General features: G+C 35.6%; 3 protein-coding genes across 7 annotated transcripts; 2 read left to right on the top strand and 1 right to left on the bottom strand.

The window, feature by feature from the left end:
- The first annotated feature begins 1257 nt into the window (after nt 1–1257).
- Nucleotides 1258–7480, top strand: LOC105631801 (sucrose nonfermenting 4-like protein). The gene is made up of 14 exons (XM_012213979.3): nt 1258–1571; nt 1729–1914; nt 2002–2089; nt 2558–2731; nt 3014–3148; nt 3256–3315; nt 3912–4001; nt 4463–4597; nt 4812–4956; nt 5028–5201; nt 6036–6099; nt 6191–6260; nt 6717–6831; nt 6910–7480. Exons 2-14 carry the CDS (start codon nt 1790–1792, stop codon nt 6999–7001), a joined length of 1467 nt encoding a protein of 488 aa, XP_012069369.1. The 5' UTR covers nt 1258–1571; nt 1729–1789; the 3' UTR covers nt 7002–7480.
- A 650-nt stretch (nt 7481–8130) lies between these two features.
- LOC105631802 (E3 ubiquitin-protein ligase) lies at nt 8131–9851 on the top strand. Of its 2 annotated transcripts, none has more exons than XM_012213981.4 (5): nt 8131–8337; nt 8465–8619; nt 8994–9052; nt 9124–9226; nt 9319–9851. In XM_012213981.4, the coding sequence occupies exons 1-4, from the start codon at nt 8243–8245 to the stop codon at nt 9208–9210; spliced, it is 396 nt and encodes a 131-aa protein (XP_012069371.1). In that variant the 5' UTR covers nt 8131–8242; the 3' UTR covers nt 9211–9226; nt 9319–9851. The 2 variants fall into 2 exon arrangements, with proteins under 2 accessions (XP_012069371.1, XP_012069370.1); XM_012213980.3 differs by having other exon boundaries at nt 8134–8337; nt 9131–9226.
- A 242-nt stretch (nt 9852–10093) lies between these two features.
- ALY3 (DNA binding protein) lies at nt 10094–23246 on the bottom strand. 4 transcript variants are annotated; one of them, XM_020678480.3, is made up of 21 exons: nt 23030–23245; nt 21710–21843; nt 21407–21530; nt 21111–21209; nt 20837–20899; nt 20257–20334; nt 19797–19965; nt 19155–19414; nt 18751–19087; nt 18168–18245; nt 17053–17273; nt 16876–16938; nt 15436–15756; nt 15173–15351; nt 14801–15083; nt 13699–13941; nt 12889–13050; nt 12388–12528; nt 11143–11361; nt 10630–10926; nt 10094–10484 (listed from the first exon to the last, which is right to left on the bottom strand). In XM_020678480.3, exons 2-21 carry the CDS (start codon nt 21739–21741, stop codon nt 10320–10322), a joined length of 3534 nt encoding a protein of 1177 aa, XP_020534139.1. In that variant the 5' UTR covers nt 21742–21843; nt 23030–23245; the 3' UTR covers nt 10094–10319. The 4 variants fall into 4 exon arrangements, with proteins under 4 accessions (XP_020534139.1, XP_012069373.1, XP_089579735.1 ...); XM_012213983.4 differs by having other exon boundaries at nt 16876–16932; XM_089723609.1 differs by lacking the exon at nt 12889–13050 and having other exon boundaries at nt 23030–23246.
- Nucleotides 23247–23420: the final 174 nt, after the last annotated feature.

Here is a 23420-nt window from a genome sequence, read left to right as displayed (position 1 = left end):
GTATCTTGCGGGTTTTGTTTGTTTTAAATTTAATTTAATATTAATAATTAATTTTTTTTAAAACTAATTTAATTTAATTAATTGATTAATAATTATAATGATATTCTGATATTAATCTTTCACTTTCACAGTGTTTTCTCATGTTTTTAAAATTAAATAGTAATTTATGATTGTAAAAATTTTTATTTTAAATAAAACAAAATAAATTCCTTTCTTTTATACCTGTTTAGGTACTATGCAAAACGTCATCGTTTGGCTTGTAGCAAGTTACTAAGCTATGGCCAGGTTGAATGCGAATGTTGTGCCTTGGGACATGTCCCGTTCGGCCCATTATGCAAATTCAAGCCCAATTTTATTAGGCCCATTAAAATCCAGGCCCAACATCTGGCCCATTATTGATATTCAGGCCCAATTTTATTGGGCCGATTTTGGATATTTAAGCCCAATATATGGGCTAATTGTGTAAATTTAGGCCCGAGATGGAGCCCATTATGCAAATTTAGGTCCAGTTTTACTGGGCCCATTATTGAGATTCGGGCCAAATGTGGCCCAATATGAAAATCTTGGCCCAGCTAGATGGTCTGATTGTGGGCCTAAAAACCAATTGGGGGCTCAAATTATTGGGCTCTCTTGGGCCCATTACAAAATTCAGACCCAATTTAACCTATCGTAGCCTAATTCACTGGGCTCATACTTTCGGGCTTTTTCAAAATCTGACTTTGTTAGCATCATTATTATTATCATCTTATAAATGAAGCATTAAAATTTCAAAATGAATATGATAATGAAAGTAATACTTATGTTCAGAAAAAAAAAAAAGAAAAAAATAAAACATGAAAATCATACATACATGTAATTATCTAATAAGTAATCCATAATTATCTCAAATTACTGATTAAAAAGTTCCCCCAAATATGATGCATTTCAAATTACTCAAATCGTATTTACATATGTGGAAAGAAAATTAATTAAATGATGTAATTATCCTAAATAAATTAGGAAATTAAAATAAATTGTTGATTAACAAAAAATTCCATGAAACTATGATTGGAAGAGAGCCAGCAGAATTTGGGTTGGTCCCCACTTGTCTCCACTTTGCATCAGCCGCACGTGTTAAAAGCTATCAAAAAGTTAAACCATACGTCACTCTTATTTTTAACAGTTTTACCTTTTTACCACTGTACCTAAATAAACCGCCCATTATTTTTCACGAACCCGTGGACTTTCTTTTATTTAGGGAAAAAAAATTTTTTTTTTTCCACCAAATGGAATACAATGAATCAAATTACATCTCTATCAAAGTTTCTGTCTTTTGTTTTTTGTGATATTTTATTAGGGTTTGAAAATTAGATTCGATCGTATCGCTTCCTCTCTCGATCTTAACCCCTTTCGCCATTATCATCGATTCTTCTTCTTCCTCTTATTATTATTTTCATTTATAACTTCGTCTATTTACAACTATATAAATTATTCATTCATCATTCTCATTAGGGTTCGAATTACTTATCCTCAAGGTCGATTAGATTTTACCATTTCTTAAATTTCGAAGCTCCTTTAGCTTCTTCTTCTCGGTGAGTTTTCGTTCTTGGTACTGGTACTGCTCCGGACAGTTGCCAATTATTGATCGTTTCGATTATATTTCTGAAAATATAATTTTGTTTCGCTTTTTAGTGGTTTTATTTTATGAGAGAATTTTTTTTTAATTGGTAGCTTCAATATCTTTTGCAGTGAATGAACTAAAGGGGGCATTTTTTAAAAAAATTTTATTTGTAAAATTGGGTGAGGCACAATGTTTGCTTCGGGCATGGATTCTGCACGAGAAGCTGGTGGTGCTGGAGTTGCGGGTACGGTCTTAATGCGGTTTGTGTGGCCTCACGGTGGTCGAAGTGTATTTCTCAGCGGTTCCTTTGACAGGTGAGAATTTTTTTTTCTTTTGGGTTATTTGATTGGGAAATGTTACGGCTTTGATTGATGGGTTGCCCTCTTAATCTTATTGTGAAGATGGACCAGGCTTGTGCCTATGTCTCCGATGGAAGGTTGTCCTACTGTATTTCAAGCCATTTGCAGCATAACACCCGGGTATCACCAGGTGGGTTTGCCTTGCTATCAAGCGTAATGATATTTTTACTTTATGACATGCACTGGTGAAGTCGTATATCAGCATTTTGATTTTTTACGAAGTCTCAGTATCAATGCTATGAGTGGAGGATTTTTTTTTTTTTTTTTTTTTTTTTAAAGAGAAGTAGTTCGTATAAAATTCACTTATAAAAGTTGGGAGTTCATGGCAATCGCTTATCCACAATATGGTTGAAGATTTGTCAATTTCATAATGCATGCTGAAATGGAAGTTTTCTTTCGAGGTACATGTGGACCCTTTGATCACTGCTGCAGAAAATAAGCTTGAATTACTTGGATATAAAATTGATTCATCAAACCTCATGAAAACTTGGGACCTGAGTAAAATATGCTCTAATATACATTTTATATCATTAATAGCACATTGAATGTGCGATAGTTTTTTCCATATATTGATGCACTATGATATTTGACCATGCAGTATAAATTTTTGGTTGATGGAGAATGGCGGCATGATGAACGCCAACCTTGCTTAACAAGTGAATATGGGGTGGTGAACACTGTCTTATTCACTGGGGAATCCAATTTTAATCCTGTCATAGGTCCAGAGGTGCCATTGGGTATGGAATTGGACAACGAGACTTTTAGACGTGTGGTGAGATGATGTTTTGCCTTAATATTTGACATTGATTTCCCAAATCTTACGTTAATGTTCTTTTAACATTTCAAAAACTGATATTCCACTTATTGTCAATGAAATGCCTTTCCTTTTCATTTCTTGTTTAATAAATTGATTTCATGCTTTTTATTCTGCCATAGGAAAACCTGAGTATCCTCATATTGCGGATTATCAGTTGCTATTTTCTTGGTTGTGTTGACTGTCACATATTGGTGTTAGATTGCACATAATGTATAAGAGATGTGATTTATAATGCAGGTCCATGTATCAGATAACACAGCAAGTGATGTGGTAACAAGGATATCGGAGGCTGACTTACAGGTCTCTCGTCATCGGATTTCTGTATTTTTGTCTACACACACGTCATATGAGTTACTTCCCAAGTCAGGCAAGGTTTGGATCTTTTGCCAACAGTCTTTATTATGAAACTTCTCATGCGGTTATTCTTTTGTGTGCTAATTACTTGCTTATTCTCCTAATTTAGTACATAATGATTACAGGTAGTTGCATTGGATGTTGATCTACCAGTAAAGCAAGCATTTCATATTTTGTATGAGCAGGTATGCAATTTTTCTTTTTTTTTTTCTCTCATAACCTTACAATCTTGTTGAATGTACCTATGTACTGAGATTTTTGAACTTTCTGTCACATATTCTGAATAGAGATGCCTGGAGGAAAAGAGAGAGAAACACATTTGGACTTAATGCTATATTGACTCTTGGTTTAGTTAAGTTGAGTTAATTAACTTTGCATCTAAAGCAAATTTAAACCCTTTACGATTTGCATATGAAAAGTACTCTTCTTGCATTGTAGTGATTCATTGTTGTGAAAGTACTAATGAAATGATGATAGACATATTCTAAAAATGGAAAGAACATCATGTAGTAACTAGTATGCTATAATCTGTTGGGCATTTTTGGCCCCTCTTGGTACTTCCTTATGTGTAATTTTCATGTTAGCACTGATCATTTATTTCATGTTTGAGAGTGGGAGCAATTTTTTGTTTGTTCTCAAAGCCATTTGGCTCTAGAATCTTTGCCCAGGGCTTTTTCATCTTACCATCTTTCACTTCTTTGTCGGTGATGGCATTTGTGCATATTTACTTTTATGGACGAGAACCTGGATATGCATTTTTTCTGAGTTAAGCTGTTTCCAGGGAATCCCCATGGCGCCTCTTTGGGACTTCAGCAAGGGCCAGTTTGTTGGAATGCTTAGTGCATTGGATTTCATTTTAATTTTGAGAGAGGTAATTGCATATCAAATCACATTCTCTCTTGCCTGTTGAGTTTTCTAAATGTAAATTATTTAGTTGTTTATAATTCTGAAACTCAGTTCCTGATTATTTTCTATTGGTGGATTATAGATCGAACAAGATAATAATGCCCCTACAATATTTTGAGGCATTGTTCCTCATATTATATTATACGATAGGTACTGAAGTTCAAAAGTAATTTGAACCTTAAAGCAAATTCTATATTGAAGTTCTTCCAACCCCTTCCGTCACTTTGTTCTTGGATATTGTTTTCCTCTGGAATATTATGCATTAGAATAAACCATAATGTACTTGATGATCTTTAAGATGTTATCATGATATCCGGCAACAACTACTTGCTTATTGATTCCTACCAGATGCTACTGTAATTGGAAAAGGTCTTTGACTGTGCTGTTCTCTGTTACCTGTAATGCTGAGTTACATTCAACTTGCAGCTTGGAAATCATGGATCAAATTTGACAGAGGAAGAGCTTGATACACACACCATATCTGCCTGGAAAGAGGGAAAAGCATATCTGAATAGACAGATTGATGGGCATGCGAGGCCATTTTCTAGACGTATCATCCATGTGAGTTATCGATATGACGTGCTTCTCCTCATTGTAAATGACCTACTAATATGTGTTTGTAGATGTGATTATTTCTTCTTGTTCCTCCATGTCCTTTGCAATGTTGTTAACTTATTCAAGTCAGCATTAGATAATGTGATGTATGATTTGCCACGGAAAATTTCAGTAGATCTGGATTTTGTTGCTTGATCAAGGGATTTTCTGATTGTGGTAGGCTGGGCCATATGACAATTTGAAAGAGGTTGCTTTGAGAATATTGCAAAACGAGGTGGCTACAGTTCCCATCATCCATTCCTCTTCAGAAGATGGTTCATTTCCCCAGCTACTGCATCTTGCTTCACTCTCTGGAATACTTAAATGTAAGTCCTTTGGTTGGCTTGCTGAACTATTTCACAAGTTTTATTACTAACAAAGAGACTTTAATTTACAGGTATTTGCAGGTATTTTAGACATTGTTCTGCCACTTTGCCCATACTCCAACTGCCAATTTGTGCAATCCCAGTAGGTACATGGGTTCCAAAAATTGGAGAATCTAACAGGCGCCCTTTGGCAATGTTGAGACCAAGCGCTCCACTTAGTTCAGCTTTAAACTTGTTGATCCAAGGTATGATTAGTTTCCTTCAAGTGCATAAAATGGAAAAATGGTTATCCACGGAGAAACAGTCATTCGCGATGAAGAAGTTCATATTTCAATGATATTGACCCATATCTTTTTCTAGTAAACTCCTTGAAATTGTTTTGCCAGTATTAAGTACTAACCATGCAGTCGGTATATTCATCTGAGATTGCAAATGACCCAGACTTATGAGATTCCACAAATAATCCCAAGTATTTCTCAAAGTTAAAATATCAAAAAGATATGTGATAGGCCTATTTACTTACAAATGGTGCAAATTGGTTAAATAAAATGTATGAGCCGTTTTTTTCCCTTGACAAATTTTCTTAGCTGTAACTTTGGATTCAGAGAGAAATAAAGGGGTCTTAGAAAGGCTAATTGGGGATTCCATGGAGATTCATTAGCAAAAAAGTACACAAGACTGGTAATAGAATGGATATTATCGCATACCTGGAATTTTATACCAAATGCTTAAATGCCAAGAAACATGTTATTTGGTCAGATGGTTTTATATCTCAGTTAATTTTAATATATAATTAGCCCTTCTTTCTTTATTCATACTCTCATGGGGGCTGATTACTGCCTATGTGAACTTGGATTACTTCATCTTGCTTAGTTCCTGTTACCATGTGTGAGCAAGATTTATCATAGGACTTGACTAACTTAGCTAGTTATTTCCTTAGGATATCAAGTTTAGTGGATTGGCCTGATCATATCAGTTTGTGAAGAAGTGGTTCTTATGGTATAATCAACTAGATGATGATATGCTCAAGTCAGTCTAAATATTATGTGAATCCTTATGCTATTGTCTTGTCTTTGCAGCTCAAGTAAGTTCAATACCAATAGTTGATGATAATGACTCGTTACTAGATATATATTGTCGAAGGTAAGTAGTTCTTCTTAGTGTAATAAGACTGCATACGGAGTTCAATTTGCAACTGTTCTTTGATTTTGGGGATAACTGATTGTTTGAACAGTGATATAACTGCTTTGGCAAAAGACAGAGTCTATACGCACATTAATATCAATGAAATGACTATTCATCAGGTACTGCTCTTTTACCCCTTCCAGTTTCTTGAATGAAGTTCAGTGAGCTACCTCATACTGGTTAATTTGAAAGACGTAACTTAAATTAGTTTTTTCTTTCACGTTCTCAACTTCTTTTTGAACTGGATTATTATATGGCAATACTCCTTAGATTCTCAAATTTGGAATTGTCAACATTGATATGTATTGGTCTCATAGGCTGTAGAATTTGAGTGTATATTCTATGGGGAGTGAGGACCTTAGTAGTACGCAGGTGCAATTTTATTGGAGAATCCTTGATATTGCCTGTTAAACTTAAACTTCAGAGAGCTCATAAAAAGTTTTAGATTGTACCTACTTGTTGGACCTTCTGCATTTGTTTCACTTCATAGCAATCTACAAGATGTAGTTTTGTTTATTCTAGGCTTTGTTTTTTATGTATGCTTCACCTTATTTAAACTTTTTGCAACTGGGCAGTCTTTGCAATTGGGACAAGACTCATACACTCCATATGAATTGAGAAGTCAAAGATGTCAAATGTGTTTGCGTTCCGATACATTGCAAAAAGTAATGGAGAGACTGGCAAACCCAGGTGAATTAAAATTTCTTTCACAATTTCCTTACGAATGTAACTGCACCAAACTAATGACCCTCAACCCTGGGATTTCAGGTGTAAGACGGCTCATAATTGTGGAAGCTGGCAGCAAACGTGTAGAAGGCATTGTTACCCTGAGTGACATCTTCAAATTCTTGCTTGGATAGTTTAAAGTGACCATGAAAGTTTTAATTGGGAAGAGATTGTGCAGTGGTTTTATGACTGATGGCAAATGTTTTTGCTGCATCTCCTGCCTTGTTCCAAGGAAGACCCACTTTCCACGGTCACTTCGATCCCATTTCTTTGAAGTCTACCATTTGATTGACCCTGTGCTTGGTAGCCTAACTTTTAGAATTTAGGCTGAAAAGAGGGGTATGCAATGTGAGAGCTGATTCTCTCCTGATTCCCTAATTTGTTCATCTCCCCGTCCTTTTTACTGAAAACTACTGCGAGCCATTGATGTAAATTTCATGTATTTGGGGAGCATGGGACGTGTAATAGTTCTATGCTGCTTCTTTTAAGTAGTAAAAAGAGATGGGGAGGAGCAACATTAAAATGAAATACTCTCCTATGTTAGTCTGTGATTGGTCCTTAGAAAATTTGACAGGGTTGTAACTGCCTTAATTTCTTTTCCATTTTTCTTTCATCCTTTTTCCTTACCCCCCCCCCTCCTTCCTTTATGTGTTACTGGTTGGAGTTTTATACCAGCAGGAGAAAGTTTAAAATTTGCATTTTCTTGCTCGTGAGGCAGCAATAGAGAACTGATGATGTTGATTACCGGTTTCTAGCTGCTAAATGTGAGATTTCAAGTTTGTGATAAGGGGGTGAATGGGAGAAGGAACTTATGTTATGATAGATGTAGTCAAATTAGATTACTATTATAATTATAATTATATTGTAATTAACATCAATTTGCTGATAAACCTGATGGTCTAGATGCTAATTTTATACTTTAAATCTTTCAAGTACTTTTTCAATGTAAATAATCTGTCGTTCAGAAACTCGTTTTTCTATTGTGCTGTCGTTCTGATTGCCTCGAGTCATTTGTAGATCGGAGAGGAAACTTTTACCTCCGCGCAGGATTATGCGCGGTTTGTATGTATGACTTGACAATTGGCATTCTCCATTTCTGTTAATGACGGGAAACCTTCCCCTCCTGTGGTAAAACTACGCCATTTACCGATGACCTGGCATATTGTTCTCAGTTTAATATGATGACCCGACCCGACCCATAATTATATACAAGTAAATAAATAAATATATATATATATATATAATAATATGATTGTCGTCCTAAACCGGCCGCTATTCAAACTAGAACAAACGTCAGCCGAAATGACGTCGTATGACTAATAGAAAATCAGTCATCCCATTGTCAGAGAATTGAAAGAATCGTTGCGTGAGACGGATGGAAGACCTAAGTGAAGAAGAAAGGAGAGCTCTCAGGGGTAGCAAATTCGCGCCTCTCCCTCCTCCCTCTTCTTCCCGTTCCTCCCAACCCAGGTTTTTTCCTCTTTTTTCTTTTAATTCTCTTTTCTTCTGAAGTTTTCTTCAATTTAGGGATTTTGATTGATTTATTAACTAATCTCTGTTTATACCAATAATCCATTTGTTTATCTATCGATGTAAGATTGGCTCACCCGGGCGGACCGTTGAAGACGAACAAGGCTTCTGCACTCGCCAAGTTCCTTGAGAGAAAGCTTCAAGATCCTAATGGCTTGTCTTCTATCAATCCCGACCTTGTTGAATTGGCTGTAAAAAACGCCAAGAACACTGTCTCTTCCAGTAATCAATATTTGCGTCTTTCTTTTTGTTTGTACTCCTTGATTTCTTGCATTGGATTATAGATTGATTCACACTAGATAAATTTGGTTTTGAGGTTTACTTCGACTCATAATATCCATTTTTAGAAGCATTATTGATATTCGGGTTTGGATTACTTGCTTCTGTATATTGTTCTTAATTCGTTAGTTAAATTTAGTTATTAGTCCTTTCAAATTTGACATGGGAAAATCTTGGATTTTTCATGATTCTTCATTTAGATTCTGTGAGTTCTTAGTCTATGGTCTAATTTTCTCGTCTGCAATATCTTTTAGATCATACTAAGGAAGCTGTCAATAGAAATGCTCCTGATTTTCTTACTTTGTTTCATATATCAGGTGGCACTTCGAATTCTGGAAGAATTATTCATCATGTTACTTCATTTGGTGACTCTGAGGTGCTTGGATTTAGCATTCCCATTTTCGTCTTTGATGTTCCTTCTTGTGCAGTTTCTTATTGGTTCAAAAGTTTTCAGGACTCTGCAGAAGAAAGAGTGGAAAATTCTTCCCTAAAGAAGAAGAAGAAGAAGAAAAAGAAAAAGGAAAAGAAAAATAAAATTAAAAAACAAAAGGTTCGTCATTGATGGTTTGTTACTCACTCTCCTTGCATTTTATTGCAAGAAAAAAGTTTGTTATTGACTGGTAAGAATTCTTTCTGTTGCAGCTGGTGGACGATGATGAGTGTGCAAAATTGAAAAAGCCCAGAAAGAAGCTGAAATTGTGACCAAAACTAGTGTTTATTGTCGATATAGCACTTGAAGAACTTGTTAGATGCTATGAGAACTAGGGATTGAGACAGCAGAGTGCAGAGAGGATACAATATGATGATTGGTAAACTGAAAAAACTAGAATTAGATGTTCATATACCAAAAATCCACAAATCCAAGGATGTGTTGTTGACTTCTTTTAGGGGTCGCCACTGTATTGATTGACTAGAATTTATCACCATTTTCTCCGGATTCCTTTCCTCAATAATTCTTTTATTGGTGTAAGAAATTCTGATGTTTAAGTTGCTGGGGACCAGAGCTAGTGATCTGAATGTTCTAGTTGGTGAGAGTTGTCTGTATGCCTGTTCCAAAGGATTTTCTTTTTTCCCTTTCTAGGTCTCATTCACTTAAAAATTTTGTATCAGCCGAAAAACGCCGAATCTGGCTTCTGAAATTTTAATGGATGTTTAATCTGGTCTTATTTATCTTATTTTAGGAAAAGAGTACAATATTAAGTTTCGACTTCTAAAATTCTTTTAAAAATAATAGGCTATCAAGATGAAAATGAAAATGGGAATTTTAGTGAGTATTTTTATGTTTCCTATGTATATATATACACTTGTTTTTATCCGTTTCTTCACTTTGTACCATCAATTTCAGAGAACCAAGATTGATTATGCCTTTGGAGATTTCAGTTTGTAATGGTAGAAACTAGAAACATACTGGCAATGGTTATCAAGGTCTCAAAGAATGATAGAGGCTGATTCTTGTATTAATAACAGCCGTGGAACCAACTACAGGTACTTTGATACATGTACAGATTCCTGTTTAAGATTACCAAACATGAAACAGGAAAAAAGGAATCGAGGGAAATACATTTCTGATTGCCATAATCAGATATTGTACAATTCTTTCTCTTTTCCAGAGGGAAGAAACTAAGAAAAGCAATCATTACGGGCTACGTAGGTATGAGTGCCAATATCTGGTTCCTAATAATCCCCATGTATTTCTGAATATCTGCATATATTGGAAGATTCTGTGAACAACATGGCTTCAAGCTCGTAACTGCAGAATCCAGTGCCTCAGCAACCTCACTCGGGGGAAACTGTCGTTCTGTACATTTCTGCATTTTGTTTTATAAATATATAATAATCAGAACCAGAGGCTCTCAAGTGTAACAATTAGTAGGGAAAAAAAATTTACCGAGAAAAAGAGATTTTGTAAAGAACAGGAAAATATGGAATAAACCCTGAAAGTCCAAAACTCACCTGAATCATGAGCAAAGTAGCTACACATTTTGTAATGAGTTCTGTAGGGATTTGTGTTGCATTTTGATCAGACATATGGTCAGAGTCAGCATCAGGAGCATGATAGTTTGCCCCCACATTTGCTGCACAGGAACTTGACTGATCCTGAGAAGCCAGATTACTCTGAACCAAATTTGTAGTGGTTGAAGATCGCATGGCCGGAGAGCTTAAATCATTTACTTGAAGCTGATTATTTACAAAATCAATAGCCTCCTCAATATTCTCAACAACGCTTCCCTCTTTCAAAGATGTCATTGCCTGAAACAGTTTCAATTGGTAAGAAGAAAATGAAGTAATCATTGGATACCCTTATAAACCACCTATGCTGTAAGATGGCTCATTATATGAAATGGACAAAAACACACGTAACCAACTACGGAGCAAGACATTATCTACTGTGACTCTGACTTAAAAATTAACAGGGTGCAAATGCAAACAAGAGATCAGAAGAAGAAGTTAAGTGATCTTCCACACCTGCATAGCTGCGTCAACCATGGTCTGGGCTTTTGCTCTTGAACTTTCCAGAATTTCAGCCACATGAGATCCAGATTCCTGAGTCTCATCTGCAGAATAATCAAAAACACTGCAGTGCCCAACTGGTTCACCTACGCTGGTCATGGGCTTCAACCACATTTGTTGGCTGCTTCCTTGATACGTGTTACGTTGCCTCAAGCAAAAGAGAGCAGAAGAAACCTACACAAAGAAGTGATCAATTCAAGCAATTGCCATAACACAATGAAAATTAGGGATGAGGCGTTTGGTTCAGTCTATTCAGTTTTATTCAGACTGTTTGGTCTATTCGATTTCCTTTTCAGATTAAATCGATGCAGTTCCCAACAGGATATTGAATTTTTGGTTTTTCAGTTTTCAGTTAACATGGAAAGACTGACTGCAAATTGCTGCACTTTATCCTTTCTCAAAATGCAGTGTCCATCCCTGCTAAAACTAAACTAACAAGATCCGTAAATCCCATCTTCATTCCTTTTCGATCTCGACTCCTCAGTTTTCACTTTTCATTCTCTCTCAATCTCACTCTCACAGCCATTCACAATCACAAGTCCCAACTTGCCCCTCATCACCCTCATCAGCTTTTTTATCAGCAATTGAGAGCTAATAGGAGGGAAATTCCAGCCATTTCGTGTCTCTTTTCTCCTCATCCGCAACAAACAACAAATACATTGTGTTTTCTACGGTTTTTTGTTTGCTTGATTGTGCATGTCAAGGTACAATAGACTTTTTGCTTGAAAATTTTCCAAAGCAGTGAAAAATCCAAATCTATGGCTTTTTATTGTTTATTTATTTGCACACATCTCTATATTTCTATTTTCACCGCTTCGCAAATTTTCCAACGTTTAGAGGTTTTTTCACTCCTATTAAAAAGCTGTAGTTTTCTACCGTACATTGCTGACTAGGGTTAAATGTGGCTTAGGATGGGATGTTGTGGCTTTTTTTTATTTTTTTTGGTGTGTGTGTGTGTGTGTGTGTGTGTGTGTGTGTGTGTGTGTGTGTGTTTTGGGGTGGGTGGGGGGATAAGATGAATGGTTTTTAAATTAGCAGGTATGGAGAAAAGAAGTTGATTGAAACATTTTGGTCTGGTTTGGTTTATTGAGTGCATTTTCTTTTATTCGTTTCAGTTGGAAAGTCAGGTGAAAACCGACCGAACTGACCGAAAGCTCACCCTAATAAAAATATGCTAATCAGTCCATGGAGTCCTCATACCTGCTCATTAATTTCGTTTAACTGAAAAAGAACTGCAGCATAGTGCTTCTTAAAAAGTTCAGAATCCTTGAGAGAATTTTCTCCGTCCTTTTGGTTTTCCACCTCATCATTCATCCTCTTCAACTCAGACACCACAGCCTCCTGGAAGTTCAAATATTTATCAGCTTCTTTATTAAATATACAAATGTCACCAGGAAAGAGTACTATATATGTCTATCATTGCACTACAATGCAAAATATAAATGTTTATAACGCAGCATATATGATAAAGCAAATTCAAATAGCACTTATGATGCAAATATGCTACAACCTAGTGAAACCCAATCATGAAGTAGAGTAAATGAAAATTTGCCAAACAGATATATCAAATATATATTCATAAGATGAGAGAATATGAACAAAGAAATACAGTGTTCTTTTCTATACTACTTTTTTTCTAAGTGCTCAAATAAATAAAAATTATTCCGCCAGCAGAAAGTATCTAAAGATGGTAAATTCGACCTTCTTATCAAGAGCACAAGTCAACTCAGAAAGAGCTTGGATATCAGCTTCCTTTGCTTGGATGTGTGCAAGAATAAATGGTTGAGCATTTACTGTTGGTTGAACAATAACAGTTTCACCTGATTCGTTATTAACTTGTGTATTAGAATTTGCTGAACCCCCCTGCATCAAATCAGTTTGTTCTTGAAGCGATAATAAACAAATAAATAATTCTAACTACAAATGTCAAATGCTAGGCTACAGCAATGAAATTATAGGGATATGGGTTGTTTAAAAAAGAACTCAAACTAAAGCTCAATTGAGAAGATTCAGGCATAGCAACAAGCAAAGAAGATAAGGGCAAATAATTTTGATCTCATTACCAAAGTAGAAACATATTTGTAAAGAACAATCTGCCTCTTTGACATAGATCCACTTTAAATTCAAGATCTTAATAGAAGGCCTGTCCCATTAGAGTGCAATTACACAACAAGGAATTTTGTTCGACATTTGATAGAGATTTTTCAGGGCATCTGCCCTAAAGCATAATCTGACTGAAAATTCTAGCCCAAGGATGATGGATCCATTTACAATATAAACCTATAAATATCCTTCAGCAAGTATTCAAGCAGTTCACGAGGACAAATAACAGGCATCCCCCACTCCTCTCTGAACAGTGAGGACTTCACGAAGCACAGAGCAACGGAGTTATAATGCAAAGAGATCCTTACCATGATTCATCTTAAAATATTCCAATTGCTCATTATATCTAACAGAATTAACCAAATGCCATAAGCACACAATAAAAGTTAGATTCCAAGGACTGCTGACCTTTACATGCTGTAATGAATTGCTGATGTGATGAGTTGACGGGGAACTATGTGGAAGACCATCGGTATTCTCCAGATTTTCACATGTTGCAAATTTTATGTATCCTTCCATCTTCCTTTCTATAGGATGCCCATTCATCTTGAGATCATTCAAGTTCTCAATAAATTTATTCAAAACAACATTGTGCCTGTTAAGAGATGCAGGCATATTGTCTGATGGATTTAGAGGCATGCAATCAACATCCTGAAAAAACTAGGTATTACACTATGATATATGAAAGAAAGAAAGAACAATATAAAATTGTTAAAAGGGAAATATGGCAAAATAGAGTCTCAAAAAGTTAAGATAATTGAGGAATGCACATGTTATCTTTGAAGGATATTCTGAAGTAGCAAGTTTTTCCGCTTCCCACGTGATACAGTTGTCTTCACTTGGGAATTAGAAACAAGTAGCGACATAAAGAGTTTTTGTATTGTGTTGAACAGAACCTAAATAGAGTAATAATCCAGAGCTTCCAGATATACAAAACAAACATCATATTCAGGAACCTAAGTTACCAGCATGTAGATGTCACATTTTGAGTTTTAGATGCTTAGTTGCTGAAACATCTGTTGTTATATGTCTTCCACTTAACTAGTAATGATGAAATCTCTCCCAGTAAATGAAGGCACAAAGTGACATGCATTTCTAATGCTGATTTAGTCACACAAAGCAAGGTCAGAAGCAATCCACCGGTACTAGGAAGGATATATATAACCTTCATCTTGCATCACAAAGAGACCATTTTTGTGGTTTGAACCCATGGCCTCCAAGTCACTACAGAAGAAATTTATCATTGCGCACATGCCCACCTCCAATTTAATACAAATATGAAACCCATAATTTTTGAAGGCAAAAGGAAAAAAAAAAAAATCAAAATGAACAAAATATCTCTACAGTCATAGCTAATGTGATGTCACTTTCACAGCAGATACTAGATAAACTAACCAACTTATTATTAGAGTAACTTAAAAAGGAGCAAGTTCAACAACTAATGAAATACAAAGCTTCTGAAATATTCTGAGTCAATGAAAAGAACATGCAAATTTCATAAGCAAATTACCTTGACAAATTCAACCCCTAGTTCAGGCTGGTCAAACTGAACTCGACACCTGTTATGATCAACAGTCAGCACACTTCCATCATGAATCTCCCTTGTCTTTGGGTGAAGAGCAATAATACGTTGTCCAACTGCTAAGGGTCGAGCCAAATCAGTAGGAAGCCCATCCCTGGTACCTGCATGAAGTTCAGTATAGTGTTTCCTAACGGATTCCCGGTATTGATTAAGCTTCTCTTTCTCTTCCTTCAAAAATTGCTCTGAAAACCTCCGTGGCTTACCAAGGGAACTGCAATTGTGAGAGCAATAATTTGTAGATCATGTTTCATAAACTATCAAAAGCATGGTATGAAATATGCACAAAAGAGAGCCATATACCTTCTTATGACACCCCATTCAACACGAGTTAACCTTGGAATGTGGCCCAAGCCAACATGATCCAAGTATTCCACAAACTCCCTTTTAGCGAACCATGGGTAATCAATTGCACTGTAGAACCACTCAAAAACACACCATCTCCGAACTTGATACCGGGAAAGACAACTAGAAAGCTTTTTCTGTATTTATCAAATATAAATATGTCAAATATGTCAGAAATTCAAGAAAATTGTGGAAATATAAATAAGAACCGTGCATCTGACCTTAAGTCTGAGTGCACCATCTTTGAATGAAGGAATGGGTATAATGTGTTGGCCAATTACAACATTCTCAGGAGATGGAGAATCTTTATCGATCAATGGTTTTGGTGTCTTTATCTTACGTCTACTCCTCACTTTAGTTGGTAAGTTAAATTGGTTTGAAGACAAAACTTGTACGGAAGTTGGAGCTGAATCATTTGACTCCCTCCCATGGTCCATACTGGAAGTAAATTCTGAAGGTTTCGTCAATTTTCCTTGTTTTTGGTATGCAGTATCATGAGAGCATTTAGCTTTCTTTATTAAGTCATTTACATCCTCTGTAGCCTACATGAAGAGTGGAGAGATAAGAACAACAACAATAATGAACCTAGAAATAGGAGTACGCAATTTTACATATAGACAGTAGAGTTCCAAGGAAAAAAAGTTTTCAACTAGTTATATAAGGAACCCATATGGCAGAACCAAAACAATAATATGGATCCTAAATAGCATAGCACTGGGAACTATTATTGGAAGGAAAAAAAAATTATTGCTAATCATCCATAACAAAAGCAACATAAAAGACATTGAGAGATTAATAACCATTAACAAAGAACTCGAGAGGTCAAGGATTACATATCCTTTTTACTAATCAAATAGATCCGATCTCAAAAACATAAACACATGAGGGAAGGCAATCCAGATAGAAACAAAATGAGCAGATATTGCAATTTGAATCCTCTATGTTTAGAAACATAACAGGAAGTAATAACAGCAATACCTACGCCCAAAAAAGCAACTTACATGACATCAGAATTCATCAATCTTATTCACTTCAGCAAGTGCTGATTTTAAGGAATATATTGAATAAGAAGAAAACAAACAGACAAATGCCTCTATATTCTAGAGCAGTTAAATTGTCAAAAGATTATTAGGGATAATATGACCATATATTTGGTTGGCTCTTGAAAACTTCCAAGAAGGTCTTGTGTTCCTGTTGAAGTCTTTACAAATTTAGCTACATTTGTTTCTTGCGTGGTTTAATTTGACCACCTCAGTTGATTTTATTAATTTAACTACTCTGCAAAATAACTCATGGTCAATGTGCTATCTTGGGCTGACTCTCAATTTAATCTTGAAGCAATCACTTTAGAAGGTAGCGTGTACCTTAAAAGACTCATTTTTTTTCACCATTTCTGACTGCTCCTCTGCTAATTAAGGCCTTTGGTTGAAAGGATTAACTTACATGATAATGAAAAATTTTTATTTTTGTATTAATCTCCTTTGCCTGGATTCACATCTCCCAAAAACTTTTGGGAGCTCTGCTTGGTTTTTTGACTATTGGGAATCTTTGAGTGTTTTTACTTGCATTATGCAATTGATGGGAATATTTAAATTCATCTATTTAATAAAATCATTGAAAGGACACCTGCTAGAATTTTGAAGCTGAAAAGAATTACACACCTCAACCTTATGAGATTCATCCTGATGAGAATCAATGAGCTCTTCATTTTCTAAAATCTGCAACTTACAAACAATATACTGATAGAGATAAATATATGTAATATGAATGATACACCATTAAAGAAAGCTTTAGAAATAAACTATTTGGCATCAGATAAGATTACAATTAATCCTTACCTTAGATGGCGAGGACTTCTTTCTCCTTTTCCGAATCCCAACACTAATTTGATGAGCTCCATCCTTTACATCCGGAGCAGTGCTAACATCATGAGGGAAAACTTTTCCTTGTTTAGTTGTTTTGGAGGAGGCGACTTTAACTCCAGAACTTGAACGAATCCCTTTCAGCTTGGATTTGGCAACATTTCCAGTCTTTTGTTCCTCAACATGCACAGATGACTCTGGCAGACATAATTACTCAAAATCAGAAATAGATTGCCTTAACAGTAACAACACAGCATATAATCACTAATTTTCCTCAATTTCACAAATCTTCATAACATATGGTTAAGACAGATCAACAAAGACGCTCAAACTCATAATAAGTGAAGATGAGAAAAGGACAATCAACATTGCGATAAGAAAAAACTTTGGCTTGCACAAATCACAAAAACATTAAAAGGAAATCTCAAGAGTACCACATTTCTTGGCTTCTTGAATCCTACGTGTATGAATCTCTATTTCACTACACAAACTCACCTCGAAGCTTATAGGTCAATGTTTTGAGCCTTTAAATTAAATCCATATTTTGAAGATAGTGAGAAGGTGAATTATTATTGACCAAGAATCAGATAATCACTTTAGAATTGTCAATAAAACATTCATAACTAGTAAGTTTTTACAGTAATGTGACAAACAGCACAAAGGGCAGAACAACAAGTATCGCATTATTGAAAAGGTTGTTGATTCTAAATCACTAAAATCATCGCTCAATACCAATATCCAGATGTTAAATCAATTCATAACTTCTCAGGAGTAATTTAATAAAAATACATTGTATGGCTATTAATATTGCATATAAATTATCATGCTAACTGCACGAATTATTATTGCAACCCATCAAATTTGCATTGACTAGATCTTATGGTACAAATTTAATATCAATAAGAAAAAAGAAATAAGAAAGAGATTATCTAGGACTTCTCTTCGATATTTTCAATATCCAAGTTTCCTGTATAGCAATGAATTTTCACCTTGAAGGAACATAACAATTTTTAGAAGAAAATGAAGAGTAGCAAACTATATCAAAGATTTGTCCTTGCATAACCTGTCCTCCAAAACATCTATAGGATTACCTGTATCAACAGGTGCTTCCGGCAACCTCAATGACAGGTCTGCTAGAGCTTGCAATGCGTCAAATGCATCAGCTTCACCTACACAAAAAGAAAAGAAAAAATGAGAAAGGTTATACAAGGACAGCATGCTTCAACAGAATGATCAAGGAAGGCAGGCCAAAGTTGACATTCACAAAGCAGAAACTTAAGAAGTTGGTGAATCGCATTGGAACCAAGTGGACAATGCCATCTCCAACCGCATAAAATTTTCATTAGCAAAACCTTACAAAGGTTTCCATTTTTTTTTTTTTTCTCCTTTTATCCTCAGAGTTTCACATTATTTCACTGGAATGACTCCGAAAAAATAATTAAGGTTCTTGATATTCTTTTTCTATTGTAAAAGATACCATTTGGTTATGTGAGGAAGGCCAACCACAAATTAGGCATTAGATATCAGGTAATTTTTTCAAACTTTGAGATGGAAATCAGAATTCTTAATAGGTGAAATTACAAATCCAAATCAATTACTTTTTTTTTCGAAAAGTGCTTGAAACTGCATGATTTTGGAGATATGAAAAAAAATTTGATAAAATTGCTACCATACCTTCTCCAAATAGAACTTTTTTACTTCTCTTTCTCGGACCCTTATTGGACCTTGAAAATTTTGCACCCACAACCTCCATTTCTAATTTTCCTTTGACAGCACCCAGCTTCTGTCCTTCCTCTGTCCCACTACAGGCCTCTTTTACGTCATCCAAATGATTGTCTGCATTCTCTTCTGATGCAGGCTTCTTCCCCTGGTATCTCTTCCCTTTTAAGAGACATTTATCTCTTGTATAATGTCCGATATCAGCTTCCGTACTTCCCAAGCTTAATTCACAGCCATCCTCGTCCATCTCACTACCACGAAACTTGGTGCTGGTCATCTCTGATTCAGTATGCTGAATACCATGATAAATTAGTTCACAGTTCTAGAACAACGTCTATGAAAAAATGAAAATGAATTACCATATGTTCACCATTCCGAGCAGGTGATGGCGTGTCTATTTTTCTGTTTGGTGTTTGTGAGACCTGAGGAGAACCAGCTCTTTGTGAAGCCTCCGTTAATACTAGTGCTATTTCGTGAGCAACATCATCATCCAGTGCGTCAGTCTTGAATTTCAAACCTTGCCTAATTGGTGAAATATACTTCTCCCCACTATCTTTGTCCAATGAATATGAAACAGGGACACGAGGAGTCCTTTTTCCAACAGCCCAAGGTCTGGTTCCTATAAGGATTCCAAGGCATAAACAAAGTTGATCCTTATGGACAATTAATGATATTGGAAAGGAGAGAATCGAACCAGAGAAGTGCAAAATATAGTCAGAGGTGCTAAAGAGGAAATAAATTTAGTGCTGAATTCAATGCAGAAACTTCCAAAAACTACAGCAGCCTCCAATAGAATTTATTAACTACTAATTGTAGAAAAATGCAGTTAACCAACATAGTTAAAGCAACTTTAACTGCTACCATTTTCAAGCACATAATAACAACAGATATGATTTCTCAAAACTCATCGCCTCAGAAAGAAAAAGAACAGATCATGGTACACAGACACACGCACGCACGCTCACACACAAGCATAGAGTGAGATAGAGAAATATTTCTACCAGAGCGTCTCTTCTTCAACAGTGACAAGCAGCCTGTTACAGCTGGCTGAGATTGCACCAGTTGTGGAACTGGTGACATATCTAATTCTTTCATTCCCCGAGCACGTTTTTGAGGCTTTCGAGGGGAGACTATGGGCCTATTAGTTTCTTGTTCACTGTCACTGTCTTCCTGAAAAATAATAATTCATCAGCTTTACTGACACACCTTATCCAAAGCAGGTACCATTCCCTCTAATTAGGTTTCCACAACCATATACTTGTATACACATCTGATGCAGACATGTAGATACATGTACAGGATGCTAAAAAACCTTTTTGATTAACCTCTATTTGCAACACAAAAACTTGTGCCATATGTTTAAAAGGAGCAACAACTGAATCTAATTTAGAAAGCACGAACTGATGGGTAATCTTCAGCTGCCAAAATAAGATGCATGAAGCATGCCCACAAATATCTCACCAGATTATTATAGTGATCCGTCATCATTGCTATTAGTCCAGCTGCAGAAGCATACCCCCTTGGAAGAGATAAGTAAGCCTGAAAATACAGCATATTTTCATTAGTGACATCAATAAAAAAAAAAGGCCATGCAACATACTGTGTGAAAAAGAAGAATCTAAGGGAGATGAAAAACCATCATGTGAAATTTTAAAAAATTAAAATGAACGTACAAAATCTAGAACTTTCACAAATCAAGATACAATAATAACAACTAAGCCTTAGTCCCAAACTAGTTGGGTTCAGTTATATGAATCGTTTGTTTATATCCACTCAGATCAAATTGATAGCAATGCAAAGCAAAATGTAAGTTCGAAAAAAAATTTTGAAATATTTTTTGCAGGAAAAAAATTTTGAAAGGAAATTTTTAAATCATTTGATATATTAATAGATAGAACAAAGCATCAGACAAACAACAAGAACTAATTAGGTTCTGCTACATGAATCTTTTATCTCAATTATGTTCTGTTCATAGCTATATCGTCATTAAGCATGAAGATAACTTATACAATATACTTAGGTTATCAAAATCACTACTTACCTTGTTCATGGTGTAAAGGGTTTCCACCATTTCCACAGATCGGTCATGCACTGCAACAGCCACCTAAAAACCCAAGGGAAAAGAGAAGATAATGAGATAGTGACATAATGGCCAACAAAGCAATAGTTTTGATCCCAACAGACTTAATCCCAATTACAACAAGAAGGATCATATCACGCTGGTTCCGAATTGCCATGAAAAGAAGCATATTCGTGGTGTTCCATTGACATTTTATATCTATTTATATATACTAACAAAAAAAATCAATACTGACCTTTTCCCAATCCTGTCCATGCTTACGATATGCCCGATAGAATCGCTCAAGCTCTTCCTTGCTCCATTGCGGTCCTAACATGTCAGACAACTTCCTCTTCTGCACATGAAAAAAAGTGTTATCCACTAGGAATGCTCCCAAAATCAAACTTTTAATGAGCTAGTCATTAATTCCATGGGGCTACCTTAATTTGATGTAGTTCAATAAAGGTATCTGAAGTGGATGTGCAAAGGAACAGTATATCTTAGGTAATCTAATAAAACACAATAATCTTCTGACCAAAGCCAGAAACTCACCTTTTGCCTGTTTTTGCTCGCGTTCTCCACATTTTTATTAGAAGACACTTCATTAACGTATGAAAATTGCTTATTCACACTTCTAGACTTTCTTGATGGAGCCATGAGTAACTTGCTAAAATGTCTGAATCATGCCAAGAAAGCAAAACCTATGTTAGTTTTTAATATCATTAACAGTAAAAGTAAAAGCCTGAAAAGATACTGCAGTCATATATTTTCTCCATAATTTCATGCCCAAATGCTTCCACAAAGTAAGAAAGAAAAAGCAACTTCATTGAGAAGAGAGAAATAAGTGAACAATACCTCCTATATCTCTCAAAAGACAACAAGAACATAAAAACAAACTATGAAGTATGCCCTCCAATCTTTTCATCTGAGCTTAGATCTACCCAAAACGAAGCCCATTAGATTTGAGCTCAAGACCAACAACAACTCAGCTGAGAGAACACACAATAGTTCAACTAAGTTTCTGAGGATTTAATCTTACTTGAAGATGAAGCAATACAGAAACAATAACATCCACGTATTTTCTTAACACTGATTGTTACATTAGTCAAATCAGCTTAGTATATAACCGTGGACAATTTTATGCACCCTTTAATGTGCAGTTTTCTACAATTTTATGCACCCTTTAATGTGCAGTTTTCTCTTCAGCACAATGCGGCCACGACACTTCTAAGATTTACAGTTATCTTCACATCAATATTCTGTGTCATCTAAGTGAAATAGCTCACTGAACCAACCTTTCACTTAAGCAACAGTTAGCACAACAGAAATGAATCATTTGATAAAGCGGGGGCAAGAGATGCATTGTGCACCAGTCAGGTAACAAACAATTGCAACACAGAAGAGATAGAAATGTAGGAGTGGCATAATTGGCTTTGAATAGAAACTAATGCATCAATTTTCCAAACAACTATTAACTGATTCGGGGAAAACAAAAGAAAAATATAAAATTGCAGGCAGAAAATACTAAAAGAAAAAAAGCTGGAGCAGAATCTTCAGTGAGATAGAGTTCATTGCTAATGTTTGGACTAACTAAAATGAATTTTCCAATTTTTGACAAACCAAAAAGATTTAACGGAGAAATATAAGACACCAAAACAACCAAAATTTGCAGCTAGAACATTGAAATTGAGAAAGAAAGAGATGAAATAAATAATAACAAAACGAGCACTCACGGATCCTTGATTTCTGGTAAACAAGAAGGAGAAGAAAAAACAGTTGCATTTCGAATACAAGTTTCCAATTCAAAATCTCACTCAAAGCGAGCTAATTAGCTTGGTCAATTCGAAGTTCGTCTGACAAATGTAAAGCACAAGAAAGCGCAGAATTCAATATGAGGATTTATAATTAACAGGTCATTCATGACTCAGCTAAGCCCCAAATGCACGACTACACTCGTTTTACTTCTCCAGCCTCTTCAAGAACAAAGCAACAGCAAGGGGAAAAAAAAACAAAAGAAATAAAATCGAAATCAAATTCGCATTGGGTGTTTATTCCGTTTTCCCGCATATTCCCGGGAAACAAACGGAGACGCTAAGAAGCAGTTTGAAATTGCTCAATTGCATGACCCTAATTGAGAGATTGATGCAGAGAGGAACACAACAAAAGTGAACTTACCGATCAAAGCATAGGGTGCTGTAATCTCACCATCAATAGAAGAGGAAGATGTTAAGGCAAAGCAAATCGAGGCGGGAAGCGATCGATCAAGAGGCCATACAATATAGTGAAGAAAGATTTGACAAATTATAATGGAAAAGAAGACGAGGAGGAAGATAAAGAAATTTGGGGGTATAACCGCGAAACTTTAAAAATAATGGAAATTAAAAGACTAAGAGAATTTTGTAATTTTGGTGGGTTACTTCTTTAAAACTCTTATTTTATTTTTTGGTGTGAAATTCAGAGCACCCCTTCTGCTGCACGTGGGACCTCTTTTTGGTTCCATCTGCATCGACCGTACGCGTGGCGTTGAAGATTGGATCTTGGTCCGTTGGTTTTACGTCGTTATAAA

This window comes from Jatropha curcas, chromosome 7, assembly GCF_041381405.1.
Source record: "Jatropha curcas cultivar XTBG-Jc1 chromosome 7, XTBG_Jcur_1.0, whole genome shotgun sequence".
NCBI lineage: Eukaryota > Viridiplantae > Streptophyta > Magnoliopsida > Malpighiales > Euphorbiaceae > Jatropha > Jatropha curcas.
Note: the sequence above shows the minus strand (reverse complement) of the source record. Positions and strands in the feature narration are given on the sequence as shown.

Excerpts from the sequence above, each read along its gene's own strand:
- LOC105631801 (XM_012213979.3), top strand. The coding sequence starts at position 1,790 with ATGTTTGCTTCGGGCATGGATTCTGCACGAGAAGCTGGTGGTGCTGGA. Across the intron at positions 4,598-4,811 it reads TTTCTAGACGTATCATCCAT|GCTGGGCCATATGACAATTT; the intron begins GTGAGTTATCGA and ends TGATTGTGGTAG. Across the intron at positions 4,957-5,027 it reads ACTCTCTGGAATACTTAAAT|GTATTTGCAGGTATTTTAGA; the intron begins GTAAGTCCTTTG and ends TTTAATTTACAG.
- LOC105631802 (XM_012213980.3), top strand. The coding sequence starts at position 8,243 with ATGGAAGACCTAAGTGAAGAAGAAAGGAGAGCTCTCAGGGGTAGCAAA. Across the intron at positions 8,338-8,464 it reads TCCCGTTCCTCCCAACCCAG|ATTGGCTCACCCGGGCGGAC; the intron begins GTTTTTTCCTCT and ends TATCGATGTAAG. Across the intron at positions 9,053-9,130 it reads CTTCATTTGGTGACTCTGAG|GACTCTGCAGAAGAAAGAGT; the intron begins GTGCTTGGATTT and ends AAAAGTTTTCAG.
- ALY3 (XM_020678480.3), bottom strand. The coding sequence starts at position 21,741 with ATGTTCTTGTTGTCTTTTGAGAGATATAGGAG. Across the intron at positions 15,352-15,435 it reads ATGGTGCACTCAGACTTAAG|AAAAAGCTTTCTAGTTGTCT; the intron begins GTCAGATGCACG and ends TGATAAATACAG. Across the intron at positions 13,942-14,800 it reads TAGGGGTTGAATTTGTCAAG|GATGTTGATTGCATGCCTCT; the intron begins GTAATTTGCTTA and ends TAGTTTTTTCAG.